The sequence below is a fragment of the Carica papaya genome, chromosome 1 (genome assembly GCF_054855325.1).
Source record: "Carica papaya isolate Zhongbai chromosome 1, ASM5485532v1, whole genome shotgun sequence".
NCBI lineage: Eukaryota > Viridiplantae > Streptophyta > Magnoliopsida > Brassicales > Caricaceae > Carica > Carica papaya.
Window position 1 is genome coordinate 10,540,556 of NC_142309.1, and position 20,881 is coordinate 10,561,436.

At 37.7% G+C, this 20,881-nt stretch overlaps 1 protein-coding gene across 1 annotated transcript; it reads left to right on the forward strand.

Moving 5' to 3' along the window:
- The first annotated feature begins 8,819 nt into the window (after positions 1 to 8,819).
- Positions 8,820 to 19,948, forward strand: HCF109 (high chlorophyll fluorescent 109). The gene is made up of 7 exons (XM_022035233.2): positions 8,820 to 9,081; positions 9,399 to 9,470; positions 10,383 to 10,603; positions 14,491 to 14,694; positions 15,192 to 15,407; positions 17,592 to 17,778; positions 19,195 to 19,948. Exons 1-7 carry the CDS (start codon positions 8,895 to 8,897, stop codon positions 19,497 to 19,499), a joined length of 1,392 nt encoding a protein of 463 aa, XP_021890925.2. The 5' UTR covers positions 8,820 to 8,894; the 3' UTR covers positions 19,500 to 19,948.
- The last annotated feature ends 933 nt before the right edge of the window (positions 19,949 to 20,881 follow it).

Sequence of the window (20,881 nt, forward strand, 5' to 3'; positions counted from 1 at the left end):
TTTTTATATTTTTTTGGCTAACCGAGACCCTTAACGTGTTTTCTCACAAGAATCGATGCAAAATCGGCCGAATTCGGCAGAAAACAGCCAACTCGAGGCAAACAGCCGCTGCCCGTCGCTAGAGCACGGCAGAGCTGCCGTGCCGGAATTTTAAAATTGGCCAAATGGGCCCCCGGACTGATTTTGGGTTTGTTTGGGATATTTGTAGGTACTATTAGTGTATTTTAGTTCCCGAAGAAAAATTCAAGATATCTAGAAATCGCTCGTAGGCGCAGTCGAACAGCTTAGTTTTTCGAGCATCAAATCGAGTAAGGATCCCTAACCCTATTCCCTATCATAGAATTGAAATTTAAATAAATAATAATATAGTATTTTGTGCGAATTTAATAAATGTGCATAATTAATTACGGATTGCTAATGAAGCCAGAACCGAAAAGTATTCTCTGTTGATTTCTGTTGATTTATTTTATAGTCTAAAAGCATGATAGTATCTGATTTATCAATTTTATGGTTTGAATGCATGTATTGCTGCCTTATGTGACCATCGTTTAGTTGGAAAATTGAGATATGATTATATTCTCTGATGCATGTTTGTTTGCTTATATGATTATGGTTTATTTGAAAAATGGAGACTAACAAAAAACAATAAAGTTGTGTGAAAAAATGAATAGATGAAGACGGTAGCCTTACTGGATATCTTGGGGAGATGCTGAACGGACCGACTACATAGGTAACCCTACCGTGAACGTTGTCTCGTACTGAACGGGATATGGAGACTTTATAATTTGGTGCTTATACCGGACGGAGTATGAGGACGGTCCGCTTTACCCTCATACCGGACGGGGTATTGAGGTTTAATAATTTGGCACTCATACCGGACGGGGTATGAGGACGGCCCGTAATTGAGATTATTAAAAGAAAGAGTTCGCGTGTAGTAGAGACATCCATATAAACCCCCATGGATACTAGTAAGCTGGTAAAAAAAGTTATTGTTATTGTTTGGTTTATTGACGATGTATATAGACTTATGATATGTGCTATGTTGCCGATTTTATATGAAATTATGATTTATATGATATTATTGTCTACATAGGTTGTTTTCATAAATTCCACTGTGGTAAGTGAATAGTAAATGATTTTATGATTGATAAATGAGTTTGCTAAATTTAGTGCTTCATTAGTAGTTTTCGATTTTATGCCAATCTTTACTTATGTGTCGGTGATATAGTGTGATATTCTTACTAGGATAGTGTAGTTCATTCCTTATTTAACCATTTCATATCAAGATGACCAGGTTATAGAGCCCGATCCGTAAGAAAATTACGAGTAGATGGTAGTTTTTTTTTCGTTTATTTCCTTATTTCTTGTGTTTCTTTCAAAATGGTGAATTCCGTAACACTGTTTGGTACTTTGAGTTATTTGTGTAAGGAATGTAAAACCTAAACATTTATTACGCTTCCGCACTTTAATTATCTTTTATTTTCTTTGGATATTTTTAGGATTGTTTCAGTTGGTATCAGAGCCGTGTTCCTCGGACCCATTCCTTATACAAAATTCCTAGGGAACACCAAAACAATAGATTATCACTCAACCGTTCCTTGTGAAATGCAAGTACAAATAGATGAGGAGAGAAAGACCTCCACTAAACTGAGTAGCCTAGGATGGCTCGCTTAGAGAATATGTTGACCGTGTATTTGAGATGCTGGAGAGACTCATTGTTGCCCAGTAGGTCCGGGAGGACAGGAGGGAACTACTTGACCCTCCTCCGCCACCACAGGTTGAGCCACCCCTGTAACAAGAGAATTCTAAGCTACCCTGGTACGACCCTGCTCCTCTACAGTACCACCCGACACCACCACAGTATGATCAGGTGTCCCAGCCACAGTACCACCTGACACCACCATAGTACAATCCGGTGCCCTCCACCGTATCAGCAAGTACCACCGCAGGGCCACCCAGTCCATCATCAGCATGGCCCAGTCCCTCTTCCACGGGACCTAGCTCCTTCCGTGATGGACCCAGACTACATAAAGAGGTATAAGATATTAAACTCATCTACTTTTGCAGAGGGATCCTCATTTGAAGATGTCGGGTACTAGTTAGCAAAGCCAGAGAAGGCCTTCAAGACCTTAGAAGTGACTCCCGAAAAGAAAGTCACCCTTACTACCTACATGCTAGTGGGAGAAGTAGACTGCTGGTGGTAACTCAAACAGAACATCCTGCCTGTTCCAGTTACTTAGGAACAGTTCATAGCAGTTTTTCGTGCAGAATACCTTCTAGAGCATCTCCGACATCTGAAGGAGATGGAGTTTGTACAGTTGGTCCAAGGGAATATGACTGTGTCAGAATATGCTCATAAGTTTTTAGAGTTGGGCCAATATTCCCCTAAGACAATGTTGGATGAAGGTAGGAAGGCTAGAAGATTCGAGTGGGGTCTCCGCCTAGAGATCAGATAGCAGTTGTTTGTGCTGCAGCTCAGGACTTATTCGGCTATTCTGGCCAAGGCACAACTAGTGGAGAGGAGCTTCTGGTACTTCTCTCAGGCAGTAGGGAACCTCAGACCCTCAGCTCCACCCCGCAGACTAGCACCTACTGCGCTTGTTCAATAGAACAAGAGGTCTAGATCGATGATCCAGGCTCCAGTGGCAGGACGCAGTAAAATATGTCAGTATTGTGGTAGGGATCATGGGGACCGACCCTGCTATCGCCTCAACAACACCTGTCACATATGTGGTAGTGCCTAACATTATGGGAGGGAGTGCCCAAGGAACTAGAATCAGGCTAGACCTCTTATCTAGAACAGAGTTTACAATCTCACCCAATAGGATGCAGAAGCCAACCCGGACATAGTGCAGGGTATGTACACTATCTGTAACCATCTTGCTCATGTTTTGATTGATATTGGTGCATCGCATTCATTTGTTTCACCTATTTTTGCATCAAAATATAATGTATTACCTGATAAACTTGATTATGTGTTATTTGTGTCTATTGCTGGGAATATGACATTATCGAGAGAAGTTGTATACAGAGTCTGTGTCATAGATATAGCAGATAGAAAATTGAGTGTGGACCTAATAGAATTAGACATGGGGGACTTTGATGTAATTCTAAGAATGAACTGGTTAGCGACATATCACGCCACCGTAGATTATTTTAACAAGAAAGTTGTATTCAATCCTCCTAATGAGGAGCCATTTACAAATTAATAAAATCGTTTAGCATTTATTCCCTCACAGTAAATTTTCTTATTATCGAGTACTTTAACCTTACTATTTTCTCTAACTAGGCAAACCCAAGAAAGATATTTGTATTCAAGAGATTCCTGTAGTCCGAGACTTCCTATATGTATTTTCGGATGAACTACCCAGATTGTTAGTGGATAGAAAAGTCGAATTCACCATAAACCTTCAGCTAGGCACCCAGCCCATTTCAGTTGCTCCTTACTGCATGAGCCATGTTGAGATGGAGGAACTAAGAAAATAGATCACTGAATTGCAGGACAATGGGTTTATCCGACATAGTGTGTCCCCTTAGGTGCCAGAGTCACCTTTTTCAGAAAGGGGGATGGGACGTTGATGTTATATATTGATTACAGAGGTCTGAACAAAGTCACAATCAATAATAAGTATCCCCTCCTCAAGATTGATGACCTCTTCGATTAGTTGCAAGGTGCCCAGCTCTTCTCTAAAATAGACATGCGTTCAGGTTACCATCAGGTAAAAATTAGGACAGAAAACATCTCCAAGACAACCTTTCGAACCAGGTACAGACATTATGAGTTCCTAGTCATGCCATTTAGACTAACCAACGCCCCAGCCACCTTCATGGACTTGATGAACAAGATTTTCAAATAATTCCTGAATCAGTTTGTTATTATGTTCATTGATGACATCTTAGTTTATTCAAAAAGTAGAATGGAACATGCTCACCATCTAGCTTAAGTTTTACAGGTTTTCAGATAAAAGAAGCTATATGCAAAGTTGAGTAAGTGCGGGTTTTGGCTTGAACAGACTGTCTTCCTAAGACACATCATATCAAAGGATGGAGTGTTAATGAACCCTGAAAATGTTGAAGCAATGCTCGGTTGGGAAAAATTGATATCAGATAAGGAGATTCGTAATTTTATGAGGATGGCGGGTTATTACCGCAGGTTTATGGAAGGGTTTTCTAATTTAGCTGCTCCTCTGACTCGGCCCACAAAGAAGAATGTCAAGTTTGAGTGGAACGAGAACTGTGAAAGAAGTTTTTCAAAACTAAAGAAGTGACTGACTACTGCACTTGTGTTGGCCTTACCGATTGGATTGGGTGGATATACAATTTACAGTGATGCCTCCTACCTAGGTCTGGGTTATGTTTTGATACAGTATGGGAAAATCATAGCCTATGGGTCCAGATAGTTGAAGAGTCATGAGAAAAACTATCTCATTCATGACCTAGAGCTTGCTGCAATCATACACGCCTTGAAGACTTTGCATCATTATTTATATGGAGAGACCTTTCAGATATATATCGATCACAAGAGTTTGAAACACATATTCACTCAAAAAGATCTCAACATGCGTCAGAGAAGGTAAATAGAACTTCTCAAGAACTATGATTGCGACATATTGTATCACTCGAGTAAGGGCAACGTGGTAGCTAATGCACTCAGTAGGAAAAGTGCAGTTACATTAGCCCAATTGATGGTTTCAGAATACAAACAGATAGGGGCCACATAATAGGTGAGGCTTCAGGACCTGAGGAAAGTCACATGTTTGGGCCACCTGACCATTCAGTCTGAGTTAATCTAGAGAATAAGGGAAGTTTTGTCCGCCGATTCCACCCTAATAGCCCTCAAGAAAGATGGAGAACAGGGAGTTAACTCAGAATTTCGAATCTCCACCGATTGGTTGCTTATATTCCAGGACAGGGTGTGTTTTTTAGATGACAATAAGTTAAAGAGAGATATTATGACAGAGGCTCATACCTCAAAGTTCGCCATGCATCCCGGAGGCACTAAGATGTACCAAAATATGCGACCCCGATTTTGGTAGAATGAGATGAAAAGATATATAACTGACTTTATTTCTAAGTGTTTGGTATGTTAGCAGGTCAAGGTAGAGTATCAACGCTCAGGTGGGCTACTTCAGCTATTACCAATCTTGGAGTGGAAGTGGGAATATATCACCATGGACTTCGTGACAGGATTACCTAAGGCATGCTCAGGACATGATGTCATCTGGGTAATTGTTGACCGACTCACCAAGTCTTTCCACTTCTTGGCCATCAAGATGACCAATCCCTTGGACAAATTAGCAATAATGTATATCCGAAAAATAATCAGATTACATGGAGTGCCAGTAACAATAGTATTCGATAGGAACCCTAGGTTTACTTCTCGATTTTGGTCTAGCTTTCAACAAGCCATGAGAACGAACCTGTCCATTAGTATTGCATTCCACCATCAGACTAATAGACATTCAGAAAGGACAATCTGCACACTTGAGGATATGCTCCGAGCTTGTGTTCTTGACTTCGGGGGCCATTGGGATGACCATCTACCCCTGATAGAGTTCATCTACAACAATAGCTACCAAACGAGTATTGACATGGCCTCGTGTGAGGCATTATATGGGCGCCCATGCAGATCGTTAATTTGTTGGGAAGAAGTGAATGATAGAAAACTATTCAGCCCAGATTTGGTAGAGGAGACTACATCCAAAATAGTTAAGATTAGGTAGAACATCTACACGGCTCAGAGCAGGCAGAAGAGTTATTCGGACACCCGGAGGATGGTTTTAGAATTTGAGAAAGGCGATCGGGTGTTCCTCAACGTCACTCCTTTCAAGGGAATCAATAGGTTCGGCAAGAGGAGGAAACTGAATCTCCGATTTATTGGACCATTTGAAATCTTATACAGAATTGGTACTGCCGCCTAAAGACTAGGATGCCTTCAGAACTTTTCAAGGTCCATAATGTGTTTCATGTGTCCATGCTACACAAGTACAACCCGGACCCCTCTCACATCTTGGCCCACGAGGCTTTTTCACTCCATGAGAATCTATCCTACGAAGGACTACTAGTCGGCATTGTGGATTGAAAGAGCAGATTACTCCGCAGCTGGAAAATTTCCTTTATTAAAGTCCTATGGCAGAACCACACACTGAGAGAGGTCACATAGGAGCTAGAATAAGACTTCAGAGCCAAATATCCCTAGCTGTTTGATTTAGAGTGGGAGAGACAAATTTGAGGGATCAAATTTCTTTCAAGGTGGGGGAGAGTTGTAACACCCTAAATTAAATTTTTTATAATTTAAGGTTTAATTATAACTGTAAATTCTTAATTTTTCAATTTTCTAATTTAAATTTAGAGTAAAAATGAAGTAAAATTGATAGAGGATTAAATTAAAAATAATTTTGGGGAAAATAAGTGAAAATTTTGGTTTTGAGGGTATTTTTGAAAAAAAAATCAGAAAATAGGAGTCAAAATGCAATTTTGAGAAGTTTCACCATGTCAGACGCCCGGTCAGCAGACCCGACGAATTAGGACGCGTCGTGTAGCAGCGGACGCTAACGCGGTGCCACGCGGGAGATCCATGCGCCCGCGATTGAACGACCAAGATCCATTCTCGCGCGCACGGACAGCCCAGATGCGTTCCCTCCCCAAATGTGATCAGACAGTCAGATTTGAACATGATCGGATGGTCCAAAGTAGATCGTGATAGACAGTCCAGATTGGATCGCAATGAACGATTCATATTCACTCTCTATTTAATCGCAATCAGACGGTCTAAATCAAACGCGATGGATGGCCCAGATCAAAAGCAGACGGATATAAATAACCTCCATCCACACCAAACCTTAACCCTAGCCGCTAGACCTCCTCGCTGGAGAAGAAAACCCGGTCGCCGGAAGGACACCGCCGCCGTCGCACCGGAACTTTTTTCGACCAACAAAAAAGGTAAAAAAAATTTCTTTTGCTCGAAATTTAATTTTAAGCACACGCATAGCCAAATCAGAGCAAAAAGACCGGCCAATTGGCCAGAAAATATCGATGAAGTCCGGCGCCGCCGCTGCAAGAAATTTCATAAAATGCCTCTGATGAGGCCCTTCCCGATTCCCGTTTTGTGTAATTTTTTCACTGTTGTGATCACCGTGCTCTTCTCTACAGGTTGACTAGAGCAAAACACCCAACCGCAATGTGAGCTGGAGGCGCCGCCGGTGAGTTTTGGTTTTTTGTATTTTTTGGGCCAACCGATGCCCTTTAATGTGTTTTCTCGTAAGAATTGATGCAGAATCACCGAAAACAGCCAACCTAAGGCAGACCGTCGCCGAAGCACGGCGGAGCCGTCATGCCAAAATTCTGAAATTGGCCAAGTGGGCCCCCGAATTGATTTTGAGTTTGTTTGGGACATTTGTAGGTACTATTAGCGCATTTTAATTCCCAAAGAAAAATTCAGGAAACCGAGAATCACCCGTAAGTGCAATCGAATAGCTTAGCTTTTCGAATATCAAATCGAGTAAGAATCATTCACCTTATTCCTTATAATAGAATTGAAGTCTAAATAAATATAATATAATATTTTGGGCGAATTTAATAAATGTGCATAATTAATTACAGATTGCTAATGGAACCATAACTGGAAATTGTTCTCTGTTGATTTATTTTACAGTCTAAAAGTATGATAGTATCTGATTTATCAATTTTATTGTTTGAATGCATGTATTCCTGCCTTACGTTACCACCGTTTAGTTAGAAAATTGAGATATGATTGTATTCCCTGATGCATGTTTGTTTGTTTATGTGATTATGGTTGATTTGGAAAATGGAGATTAACAGAAAACGAGAAAGTTGTATAGAAAAATAAATAGATGAAGACGGCAGCCTTACTGGATATCTTGGGAGATGGTGGACGGACTGGCTACATAGGCAACCTTACCGTGAACGTTGTCTCATATCGAACGTGGTATAGAGACTTGATAATTTGACACTCATACTGAACGGAGTATGGGGACGACTCGCTTTACTCTCATACCGGACGGGATATTGAGATTTATTAATTTAGCGCCCATACCGGACGGGTATGAGGATGGCCCCGTAATTGAGATTGTTAAAAGAAAGAGTTCGTGTGTAACAGGGACATCCCTATGAACCCCCATAGATACTAGTAGGTTGGTGAAAAAAGTAATAGTTATTGTTTGGTTTATTGACGATGTATATAAACTTATGATATGTGCTATGTTGCTGATTTTACATGAAATTATGATCTGTATGATATTATTGTCTGTATAGATTATTTTCATAAACTCCACTACGGTAAATGAACGGTAAATAATTTTATGATTGATAAATGAGTTTGTTAAATTTAGTGCTTTATTAGTGTTTTTCGATTTTATACCAATTTTTAGTTCTGTGTCGGTGATATAGTGTGATGTCTTTACTAGAGTAGTATAGCTCATTTCTTATTTAACTATTTCAGATCAAGATAACTAGATTTCAGAGCCCGAACCTCAAGAAGATTGCGAGTAGATGCTAGATTTTTTTTTATTTTCCGTTTATTTCCTTATTTCTTATGTTTCTTTCAAAATTATGAATTTCGTAACACTGTTTGCTACTTTGAGTTATTTGTGTGAGTAATGCAAATTCTGAACATTTATTACACTTTCGCACTTTAATTATTTTTTATTTTCTTTAGATATTTTTGGGTCGTTTCAATTGAATTATTATTTAATTTTCTTGTTCTTAATAATTGATTTATTTATGAGAGAGGAAGAAGATGAGCTGGCATCATTCAGGCTTCTCCTTATTATCTTCTCTGCTATAAAACAAGAACGCTTTATAAGCAATTTTTTCTTTTCGAAATAAAAGAATGGACAACGGCCGTTCAAAGTAGCGCGAGCAGAGAGTAAGCTATGGAGCTTAGCATTCTGCAACCTCTATGGTGCTGGAGCATTACTGGAGCAGCACCATTGAAAAAGCAATCTGATAAGTATAAGCACCTTTTGCTGAAACGAAAACTCACTCTTGCTTCTATCGATGCGAGACCGTCTTTTCCTTTCTCTCCACCTCTCTCCACTCGTCCTCGTTTCGCTTCTTCTGGTACTTGGATGATTCTTTTCAAATTGTATCTTTAACATAAAATCACTTGTCTTCTTCTGTAATTTTCCTTCAATTCCCAATGCTGCTATCTCTCTCTTAGCGTTTTCTTTGGTGTGCGTCGGATTTTAAATTTCTGCAGTGAATATTTATAAGTCTTATTTATGCAGCCGAGAATCTTAACGGTTTTAGTAATCTTTTTAAATTATTTTTAATTTTAATTTTCGGAGCTTAATTTTTTTGTGTAATTAATGGCGAGCGTCTTATTTTGGTTTCTGCATCTTTGTTTACGCACACATTTGCTATTATGGCTTGTCTAGTTATGCATGCGGCACCAGAGAGTCCATTGAGCATGGAGGCAGAGGCTGATAAGAGAGAATGGATAATGCAAGGTATGCTTTGACTGCTAATATACCAAATTGTGGTTATTTTTGCTCCACAATTTAAAACTTATGGCATGTTATTGAAGAAGTGATGCAAAATTTGAGGTCTCCTAACTATGCGCAAGAACATGATGTTCATTTCAATCAGCCTACGCGAGCGAATATTACTGATTATGCAATTTTTTTTCCTTGTGCTATCTGTATCTGTTGTCTATAGGTGGATTATTTAGGTTCTTTATCTATTCACAAGTCAATAGTTAAAATTCAAGTAGCCTTTCAGGCAAAACATTTAAATGATAGTCCTTATGGAATTGGGGGCAGAAGATACGCCAAGTGAGGATAAAAATTTAGGAAATTGTTTTAGAGCAAAGATTAATTAAGTTTGCAATGATGTTATCCGCTGCTGATGCGATTATGAGGAGGAATAAGTTTTTGTATTGTTCACGTCTCTTTCTTAATAAGATTTCTTTTTCTATAAAAAAGAAACTTTGTTAACTTGTAAAAATTACTTTTCTTTATGCATTTCTGATGAAAATCATTCATAGCTGTGACAAGCATTTTATTTCCCAGTACTACTATGTTGCCAAGTTAATGTTTATGTACTTGTAGACATTTGCGACGAATTTCATTTTCTCTTTTTCATTTGGTTTTCAATTTTTCCCATTATCTGCTTAATTTCAAAAACTTTCAAATTCCTTTATTTCTAAATGATAGATGTCACTGATGGTTAATTGGCTATTCTTCTTATAGCTTTTTATGGCACAAATTTTTCCTAAAAAGACAATGTCTTCTCAGACTTTGCTGTTCATATTTTTGAAACCCTTGCTGCAAATTTATTGTGGGAATTCTGCCTGAGGAACGTGTTACTGCACCCCGTGCCATATGATTATAACCCCGTGAATGCTTTTTCATTGATGACAGATTTTTACACTTTAAGGAAAGATGTGGAAATGGCCTCGCTACGTGTTGAAGAAATTAGAGCTGCTGCTGGTTTGCAACAATTAGAACATGAACTAGCAGATTTGGAATCTAAAGCAGCTAATAGCTCCTTCTGGGATGATCAAGCCAAAGCTCAGGAAACCCTTTTAGCCATGACTGATGTAAAAGATAAGCTAAGATGGCTTTCTGACTTCAAAAGTAAGGTATAGACATTTTCTTTCCACCAATAATGATGTTATGCACTATGCTGGAAAGCAAAAGTGTATGTATCTTTTCTTTGGTGTGATATAGAGAATTAGACATACTTAAGTAGGATCCTGTTATGATGAAATCTCCTATAAGTTATCAGATTCCAAATAATTATGTTTCCTTTTATGTACTCTGATATGTGTATAATTACTTGTAATATTTAATAAGAAATACAAATTTCTTCACTTGATATCATAGCATTTGGAACAAATCCTAACTTCTCTACACTAAACCTAAATCGGCCTTCATAGCCGGCATCCTTCCAAGTTCCGACCATCATCACTGCATGCTAGCAGCTGCACCTAGCTGCACGTGTAGCCACTTCAGTAGCACGACCAATAGCCATGCCCAACCAAATGCTAGCCGCATCCAACCATGCGCCTCCACCTGCAGCAGCCACGTGACCAATCCCTTCTAGCAGAGACAATCATCGCCTCTACCTGTTTCAGTGTGCAAGCACTGTTGCTCGCCTCTCAAGTCACTGTGCACCACCCTACTCCGTCTTGACCAACCTTAATCACTAGTGGGGTGAACCTGTGCATTCCCTTTCTTGATTAGCCTTCATTGCTGGTAACTTTTTTTACACAAAATAACCTAGATGATGTTAGAAATTACAAAAACCAATTACCCTATTCAAACAGGGGAGACTGTTAGATCCTAAAAATCCAGGGAATTACAAACCATGTAGGTTGCTATAGGCTGGATGGAAAGAACTAACTGAAGTGGTCCCAACTTGTTCGTACTACACTGAGAGGAAAATAGAATATCAATCACCTCACAGGCATAGGATCAAAACTAGGAGATTCTCAGTTTAAAGCATGGGAAGAAGAAACTTAATAATTATGATCTGGTTATGGAACTCTATGATATCTAAGATTCGCGGCACGTGCATGTTCTCGACTGTGAGAAAGGATATTTGGAACTCACTTCATTAAAGCTAGTTAAATGCTAGAGACGCTGCACAGAATATGAGATTAAATTAAAGACGATAGCTGCAAAATAAGGAAATAGAACAGGTACAAAATGTGCTAATCCGTTGAAAGCTCTACAACAAGAACTTGACCGCTACAGGGTGTTAAAACCCAAATGATTTGAAGATGCTGTAGTCCTTAAAGAATTCATTAAGCAAGACAGAATTTACCATATCCTCAGTGGACTCAATCATGAATTTGACTAAGGACCCAGATACTTTGTATATCCAAGGTTCCATGTTCTAATGAAGTGGTAGCTCTAGTTCGCGGTGATGAAAGTAGAAGAACTATGATGCTCGAGTCTCGTAACATCGTTAACTTTTCCATGCTAGCTATTAGCAAGAAGAGTGCCATTAATAAAGTAATAAAAGATGGAAACAAAATTCGCAAGTAATAAAAGATGGAAACAAAATTCGCAAGTCTTTATGTGTTTACATCCCACAACAAACAGGGGTCATATAAAGGAAAAATGACCATCTTCTTGAAACCACTTGGAACCTTTTTGTTCCAAACAAATATATCTAAATTCTCTTTGTGTGAAGCTTTACTTGCAATTATACATCTCATAAGCCAATATCTTCTAGATTTTTGGGATTCAAGAGCCCGATAGACCTTTCCGCATACAACCCTAACCTATACACAACAAATCATCTTGTTCCTAGGATATTCAGGTGTATCTCTTTTGTCTATGTTTACAGTTGTACTTGGGGAAAACTAGATCCTAGGGCTTTGAGGTGTATCTTTCTCAAGTATTGCTTAACTCAGACAGGATATAAATGTTATCATCCCCCTAAAAAAGATTCTATTTCATGATGGCATGAGCATCCTACTTTTATTAGCCTTATCTACTGGGGGAGAGTTCAATAAAGGAAAATAAGGAAATTGTATTTGAATTGTCAACACTGCTTGTGTTCAATAAAAAATCTTACCTCGTTCCTTTGGACTCAACTTAGTGTTTGAAAATCCTCCTGGACTAGTATCTAGTACTATTTGGCAAAGGTAAGGTATTTTCAAGGAAGAAGGTAACCTCTGGAATTTGTAAAATCCCTGATCCTACTTGAATCTTGAGAATGAGTTACCAAATTATAATCTTTCATTAAGATAACTATAAATTTCATGTGAAAATGGGATCTACTGATAAGGGATTAAAGAATACACAAAAAGACCCTTTATATCCTATTCTCAAATTTTCTCTTTTGAGAAGTTTTCGTAATCTCATAAGGCCTTCCTTCTTAGTCTAAATACTATCATCAGTTCCACTATCCTATAAAGGCATTACCAATGAGAAACAAAAGCAGGCGATGAATGTGAAATGGAAGCATTAGAAAAGAATAAGATTTGGGGGGTAATGAAATTATCAGCAGGTAAAAAATCAATGGACTGTAAATGGGTATATGGAGTAAAGCATTGATTAGATTGATCAATAAAAAAATACAAGGTAAGATTGGTAGCAAAAAAGTACACTCAAACATATGGAAGTGACTACTAGGGGATATTTGCTCCGACTGCAAAGATGAATATGATAAGACTCCTATTATTATTAGCTACCAACTTTGGTCGGGAATTGCAGCAGTTTGATGTCAAAAATGTATTTCTACATGGAGATTTAAAGGAAGAGATATGGGTTACAAAGAGAACGTGGTTGAACTGTGTGTAAACTTCCTTGTATGGACTTAAGCAAAATCACCGCGAGTATGGTTTGACAGATTTGCAAGAGTTATGATAGCCATGGGATAAAAGCAGAGCCAAAGAGATCATATATTGTTTATCAAGTACTCGTCTTCAGGGAAAGTCGCAGCTCTTTTGGCCTATGTGGATGAGATAATAGTGACAGTAGATGGTGATGTAATAACTAAATCAGTGCCTAACCAAAGAATCGATATCAAAACACTGGGAAGGTTGAAATACTTTCTTCGCATTGAGGTAGTTCATTCTAAACAGGATGGTTTCATCTCTTGGCCGAAGTATATTACTTAACTGCTTAAGGAAACACGCAAGACAGCGTGCAGAGTAGCAAGTATTCCAATGGACTTAAATCTCAAGTTGGGAACGGCAGAAGAAGATGCGGAGATGGAGGGTTCTATATTTTGGGGAAGTTTGGATGCCCCTTTAATCTGGATTTTCTTATCTTTAGAGATCTGCATGATCTTTTTTTTTTTCCGAAATATAAAAGTAATCTGCATGATCTTGGGAGGACTAAGGAGCGCAATATATTATTGTGGGGGCTATGTTTTCCGGCTTGTGGGTCATTGTTTGGAGCAATGGTTTCAGTTGCCTCACGTGACTTTTTAAGCCCTATTCCATCTTAATGTTTTTTGCTTTGTTTGTCGTACCTTTCTATTTTGGTTGGAAGATACTGCATCCTCCAATTTTCTCTGTAACAACTCTGTCACTTTTTAAAAATTTTCTTTTCTGTTATAGGAAAATTTTATAATTATTATATTTCTGGTAATCTTTGAAGTCCTGTAGACAAGCTTTATAGCTTCTTGGTAGCACTTATCAGTATGGTTTTCGGCTCATAGCATGCATGTTTAACATGCAAACTTTCTCAAGGTAAATGAAGTTTGTTAACACTGTATGAAAAGATGTTGTTCATATGCTTTACACTTGATGCTCAATAATTAACAAGCAGAGGGTACTTTTCTGATAAGCAGTCAAATGTTCTGTTTCTCTAGATTTTGTTATTAAATACAAGTTGGTTATTTGGCTAGTCGCCCGAATAAAATTGCAGATTTTTCAGAGATAAAACTCATGACATCTATATGGTTTTTTTCCCAAACAAAGAATAGCTGAAAATGTCCTATCTTGAAGATTGGAACTTAGGTTTCTAATGCTTTCAGGATAAGATAGACGTTGTTTGATGGATGCAGGTTGAAGATGCAGAAACTATAGTTAATTTAACAGAGGAGATGGACTCCATAGATTCTGGACTACTTGAAGAGGCTTCCAATATCATTAAAGAATTGAACAAGGCATTGGATCGATTTGAGTTGACTCAACTTCTTTCTGGTCCCTATGACAAAGAGGGTGCTGTTATCTCTATAACCGCTGGTGCAGGAGGCACAGATGCACAGGTAAACAGCAATATATGCTTAAGGCAATGCTAAAATTCTTCCTCTTAGTTGAAAGAAATTGTTCGTTTCTCTATCTGTATTGATGGAGTTTACAGTTCCCCATTTGTAGATGATATATTGGCTTAATCTCGTACTGTTATTTGGCTGTGGTTCTAAACTTGACTGGATTTCTGCTAGTAATCATCTAATGGGTGTTTACCTTGGTAAACTGGTAATGGCAGAAATCCTGGACTACTACAAGGATATTGATCCTCTAGTATGTTAGAAATGAAGGGTATTACTCTTGCAAAGTTGACGATTGAGTTTTAGGTTTTCAGGCATGGATGTTGTTACTTATATCTCCCAAATGATATTGTTCCTGTCAATTTAACTAATTTTACTTTACTATAAACACTGCAAGTTACAATAGATATTTACTGATGAAAGTTGAATTTAGGTCAGCCCTGAGATTCCATTTTGTGTTTCTTTTGTAAAAGTCTTGATTGTTTCCAGTGCAGGACTGGGCTGACATGCTTCTCAGGATGTATATGAGATGGGGAGAGAAGCAGCGATACAAGACAAGGGTGGTTGAGAAATCATCTGGAGAGGAAGCTGGGATTAAGTCAGCTACACTTGAAGTTGAAGGTCGTTATGCTTATGGTTATTTGTCTGGGGAGAAAGGGACACATCGAATTGTCCGACAGTCTCCTTTCAATGCTAAAGGTCTTCGCCAGGTAGCCACTCAATTTTGATCCTTAAAGTAACTTCTTTCTTATGAATAACTAAAAACATGTGTAAGAAACAGTGATTCGTATCCAATCAAGAATTCAGAAATAGAAGCGGGGATTTGCTTGCCTTGTTGTTAGAAACTGTGTTCTACAATTGCTTTCTCTCTAGCAAAATATACTCTCATTTCTAACTGATTTATTAAGCGGGGATCTCGTCCTTTATTAACTGATTTATTGGATCATGATCCATCACCTATGTCTGAAAGTTATGCTTACATATCTATAACCTGACCTGAGTATTAACAATTTCCACTTATCCACATAGGGTAAGTAAGTTCACAAACTGTTGTTAGTCTGTCTTATAATCATTTTTAATACAGGGAAGAGACTGTGCACTCATATGAGAGTGCATGAAAAAGGAGCTTATTGTTAAGTAATCACCTTAACTAATAGTGTAACTTACACTCTCAACTCTACTATCACACTTGTTATAAGTTTGTATGGGCAGCATCATATCATATGGCGTAATATTGGTAAGTCATTGTTCAATTCCAATTAGGCCTAACTGCTTTGCTAGAGATATCAGCGAAGTTGACTGTTCCTGAGCCAAAACTACACACTTAACAGTGACAATGTGCTTCCTCAGTATAACATCATCTAGAATTTTCAGGAATACTCATAAGATCACCAGGATAAAAATTCTAGGCCTCAAAACAATGACAAGGTAAGGATCCATTCGTCATTCACTTTATAAGTTGGCTATTAGCGCATGCATGCATGGTGCCATGGTGCCATGGTGCCATGGTGATTTCGTCATGGATATGGGTGTGCCACTAAAATGAAGATAGAAGACCATCAGAGTTTTAGTCTAGTTAATCCCATAGTGCCTGTCTTCAGTCGTCTAGCAGAGATCCCATTTTGACAGCACCAGGAAGCCACTCTTTTCTCATTGTTGCAATAGGTATCTCTATTTCTTCAGCATATACTTTCTCAAAGAAAAACATGTACTATTTCTTCAGCAATAATGACAGAAACAATGGTATTTCACTTTACTTCTAGCATTCTCGCCTAGATCCTATTTTCTACCTGACTTATTTTCTCATTATTCGTGCAAGGACATCCTCTTGTTTTAGGGGGATTCCTTTCCTATAAAGAAAAAGAATCTCTTTATACTAAATCTTGAAACGCTACACAAGATTAATGGTTACGCTTTGTTAGTTAGTAGGCTATGATTTGTATTAAGGAGTAGAACTCCATCCTAATCATGATCAACAAAAAATCTTCAATCTTAAAGGAAATATGGTTACCCCTTCAAGTGATGAATTTTATTCCAAAACAGAGAGAAGCACATTGGAACTGAATTGTCTTTTAAAGTACAAATAATACTACTGAAACTTTAAAAGAATTTGTCACTGAAAATAGTAGAACAAGAGCCTGAAATGTAAGTGTCAGCAAAGATGGAGATGTTGCATATTTTGTCCAGAGATCAGATGTTGATTAGTCCCTCTGCTTCTGTGCTAAGGAAGTGAAGTTCAGTTGCTATTGAAGTTGCTATCAGTGGTAATGGTCTGTGAGTAGAAGACAGTTTCCTTGTTAATGGCTAGATGATGAAATGCTCCTTGCTTTGCGTCCTAGTTTGTCAAAATCAGATTTTTTTTTAGGTCATCTTGTCTTTTGACTAGATCAGTAAAAATGGATTCTTTATATCAATTCTCTGATCTTCTTATGAGATCATGGTGCTCTGTTCAGTCCTTGATAGATGCCTCAAATTTCATTAGGATAAAATTTTGCATTGGCAAGTATTTGCTAAAGTCTGCCATTTTTGTTCCAACCATCTGTTTTTGGGCTGTAATTTGGCTGCTCATGTTCTCCTTTTTCACCCTTAAGTTTATGCAGGCAATATTTTTGTCTAGTGATGGTTATAACTGTTGCTGTTAAGAACTGCATGGCTATGTGAACAAAGCTGCAGGGGTTTGTTGTTGTAGTTCTTTTTAAAATGAGTACAGGTTTCCTTGTTTTGTGATTTCGTTCTTAAATAAATTTTACCTTTACCCTTGCCAAAAAACAAAGTCTAAAAGGAGATTCTGTATAAAATTATCTCATTGCGTGCGTGTGTGCACGTTGCTTATGCTTGTGCATATAAGAAGATAGATATCTCATTCTATGTTCTAATATGAAACTTGTATGCAGACAAGCTTTTCTGGAATTGAAGTGATGCCACTTCTTCCTGAAGAGTCCATGGAAGTTGAAATACCAGAAGAAGACCTAGAAATTAGTTTTTCGAGGGCAGGTGGTAAAGGAGGGCAGAATGTTAACAAGGTTGAAACTGCTGTCCGGATTACACACATCCCCACTGGTGTTACAGTTCGTTGCACAGGTATTCTTAACCACATAACTTCTAGATGTCTTTGGTGCTATAGATAGTTTTAGCGGCGATGACAATGATGGAAATCCCATTAGTTTACTTGGCAGGATATTGTTGTAGGCTTTAGGTTCTAATTACTGATGAATGCATGTGCTTCTATCTTTTGGTATGTCCAAGTTAGCGATGCCTATTTCAACTTCTAACTAGAAAATTTCTTTGACCTAGAATAGATCACAAAATGGTTTGTACAACATATACTTGGTAGAAAAATGTTTTGCGGCCATTAGATGCACCTAGAATTAACTTGATTGGGGTTATTAAAAGGAGAAAAAACCCCAAGGGTAGCATTTTTTACTTGGGAGGTGGCAAGAAACAGCATATTGACTATAGATATGTTAAAAAGAAAAGGAAACATTATGGTGAATAGATGTTATTTTTGTAAAAGCTGATGAGGAATCATGTCCATTTATTATTGGGCTGTCCTGTGATTAACAACATTTGGGCTATGGTTTATGGGCTCTTGGGGCTGTTTTGGGTTAGAGTCGGTAATGTTAGTGGGGAACTTTGGGCATGGGCGGGTTATTGTAATAAGTATAGATATAGATTCCTTATTACACTTACCATTTTTTGGGCTGTGTGGAAGGAAAGAAATGCGAGGGTTTTTGAGGGTATTGAAACTGATATTGTAAACATTAGAGATAGATGGTTTCATACTTTCGGATTTATCTTGTTAGGTCATGATGTGAAAAAGTGGAAAGACTTAGGTCTCGTCTTGGACCACTTGATAGATTTGTAACTATTTTGTATTGGATTGTACCCCCTTGGTACTTTTGTGAATATATTTTATCTCTTTTATTTCAAAAAAAAAATTAAAAGGAGAAAAAACCTCTTTCATATGTGGGGAAGGGATGGGAAGAATTGATGTCTGTGGGGACAACGAAAACTAGGCTATGTATCATAAAGTATTATGTTTTGAATTGAATTTGAAGAAGCATCATAAGGTATAACTCATCTTCAAGTAATCTGCTCATCTTTATCAAACCTTTGGGGATACCATATTTGCTGCTTTTAACATAAGGCAACCTTTTGTTTTATCATCATTGATACCATATGATTTGAGTTCTTTAAATATATATGGGAACCCTGTTGGAAGCCTTTCCAGATTCAGTTGCAGTGAAAAGAAAATTCAGAGAAGTGCTTAGAAGAACTGTAAAAAGCTTGACCCGTTCAGCAGCTGGCTAAATATGGCGAACTAACTTATATCATTCTTTCCTTTTTTTTTATAGTTTTGATTTCTTAATCTTGTAGGCTCACGCTAGTTGGCTTTGAGTGTTAGAAATAGCATGCTGAAGTTAACTTATGTAAGATAATATGTCTCTTTTTGGCTTTTAGAATATTCAATGTTTTTTTTCCTGAATCACATTGCAGAGGAGAGAACCCAGCTGGCGAACAAGATCAAGGCTCTTAGCCGGTTAAAAGCAAAGCTTCTGGTGATAGCGGAAGAGCAACGGGCATCTGAAATCAAGCAAATAAGGGGAGATGCAGTGAAGGCTGAGTGGGGCCAGCAGATTAGAAACTATGTATTTCATCCGTACAAACTTGTGAAAGATGTCCGGACAGGATATGAAACATCAGATATTGCATCTGTAATGGATGGTGAATTAGATCCCTTCATCAAAGCTTATCTCAAACACAAGTACAGTATGATGGTGTCAGCAAGCGCAGGTAATTAACATTTGGTAGAGGCCTAGTTAATTGCTGTCTTTGCTACAAATAGTAGACAGGGCTCAGTGTCGAATAGGGATGTAAAGTTGCTGAAGCAGAGTAGTGTCATCTGTGTAAGTTTTCATCCTTATCTTCTAATTTTGACAAAAGTGATCCTAAATTCTCTTAAAAAAGAATTAGTTGTAAGATATCGACTTGATTTTTTGTTTATAAAATCCCAGTCCACTGATAGAAAATCAAATGGAGAACAGCAAGAATGAGAGTATATAAAGAGATTCACACAACTGAAGCAAGCATATCTTGTAGTATTGAAGATTTATATTAAGCTGGCTGCAGTTCTATAACTCTTTATGTGGGCAAATTACCGTAACTTATTCTTGTAACTTGTTTAAGTTGGTATAACAAATGTATTGTGTATTCAAGAACATTATGAATAGATCAAATGCAATAGAGACCACATGCATGTGTAGTAGACCGATGGATTAAAATGATCCCTCAAAATGCCAAGGAAGAAACAGAGATCATGTTAAGAAAAGAGAAAATATGAAGAGAGCAATAAAAATTAAACTCTTAAGATTCTCCTAAAAGAAAAAAGAAGAGTAAACCCTATAAGAAGGTTGCTCCATCAAATTCTCTCTACATATTTCTATATATATTTATCTGTAGACACATAGAGAGAGGGAAGAGAGTTTCCAATATTATTTTCAACAAAAATGGACTACTTATGCTTTGCTATTTGAATAATTGGATCAGGCATGTGTAGTTTGTACTAATAATAAAGCTAACAACTTTTTTCTGTCTAATTGGACAGCATTCTTTGTTAAAGTAATATAAAACAAAATAATATAAAATGTGTGAAACTAAGATAATATAAACTTGAAATTACAGATATAAAACGTATAATTTTTTTTACATAATTATAGCTCACTGTCAAGACCTAGTAAGCTAGGCCTAGGAGGTTTTTGATAATGTGGTGAGCTTCAGGCTATGAGAAGATAGAATGAGACGTTTGAGTAAGAATAGGAAAGGAGAAGCAGAAAGAAAGAATGGGAAAAGTAGAATAGCGCAGAATGTAAAAGAGGATTCAGATTAACTTCATTAGGGTTTTCTAATGACCTGTTCTGGAATTACATCTATATATACAGAAGGGAAGAAGGGCAAAAGTAGAAATAGAGAGAATATAAAAGAGGGATTCAGATAAATTTCATTAGGGTTTCCTCTGATCTTTTCTGGAATTACATCCATATATATTGCCGTTACTGCTGCTAATAATAGTTGACAGTAACTGTTATTTGTCCTCCACGGTACAGGACAACTCTGACTCTAATGTCATGCACTAAGTACCCTAATGCTATCCCACTATTGAAAAATAGAAGGAAATCCTACTAGA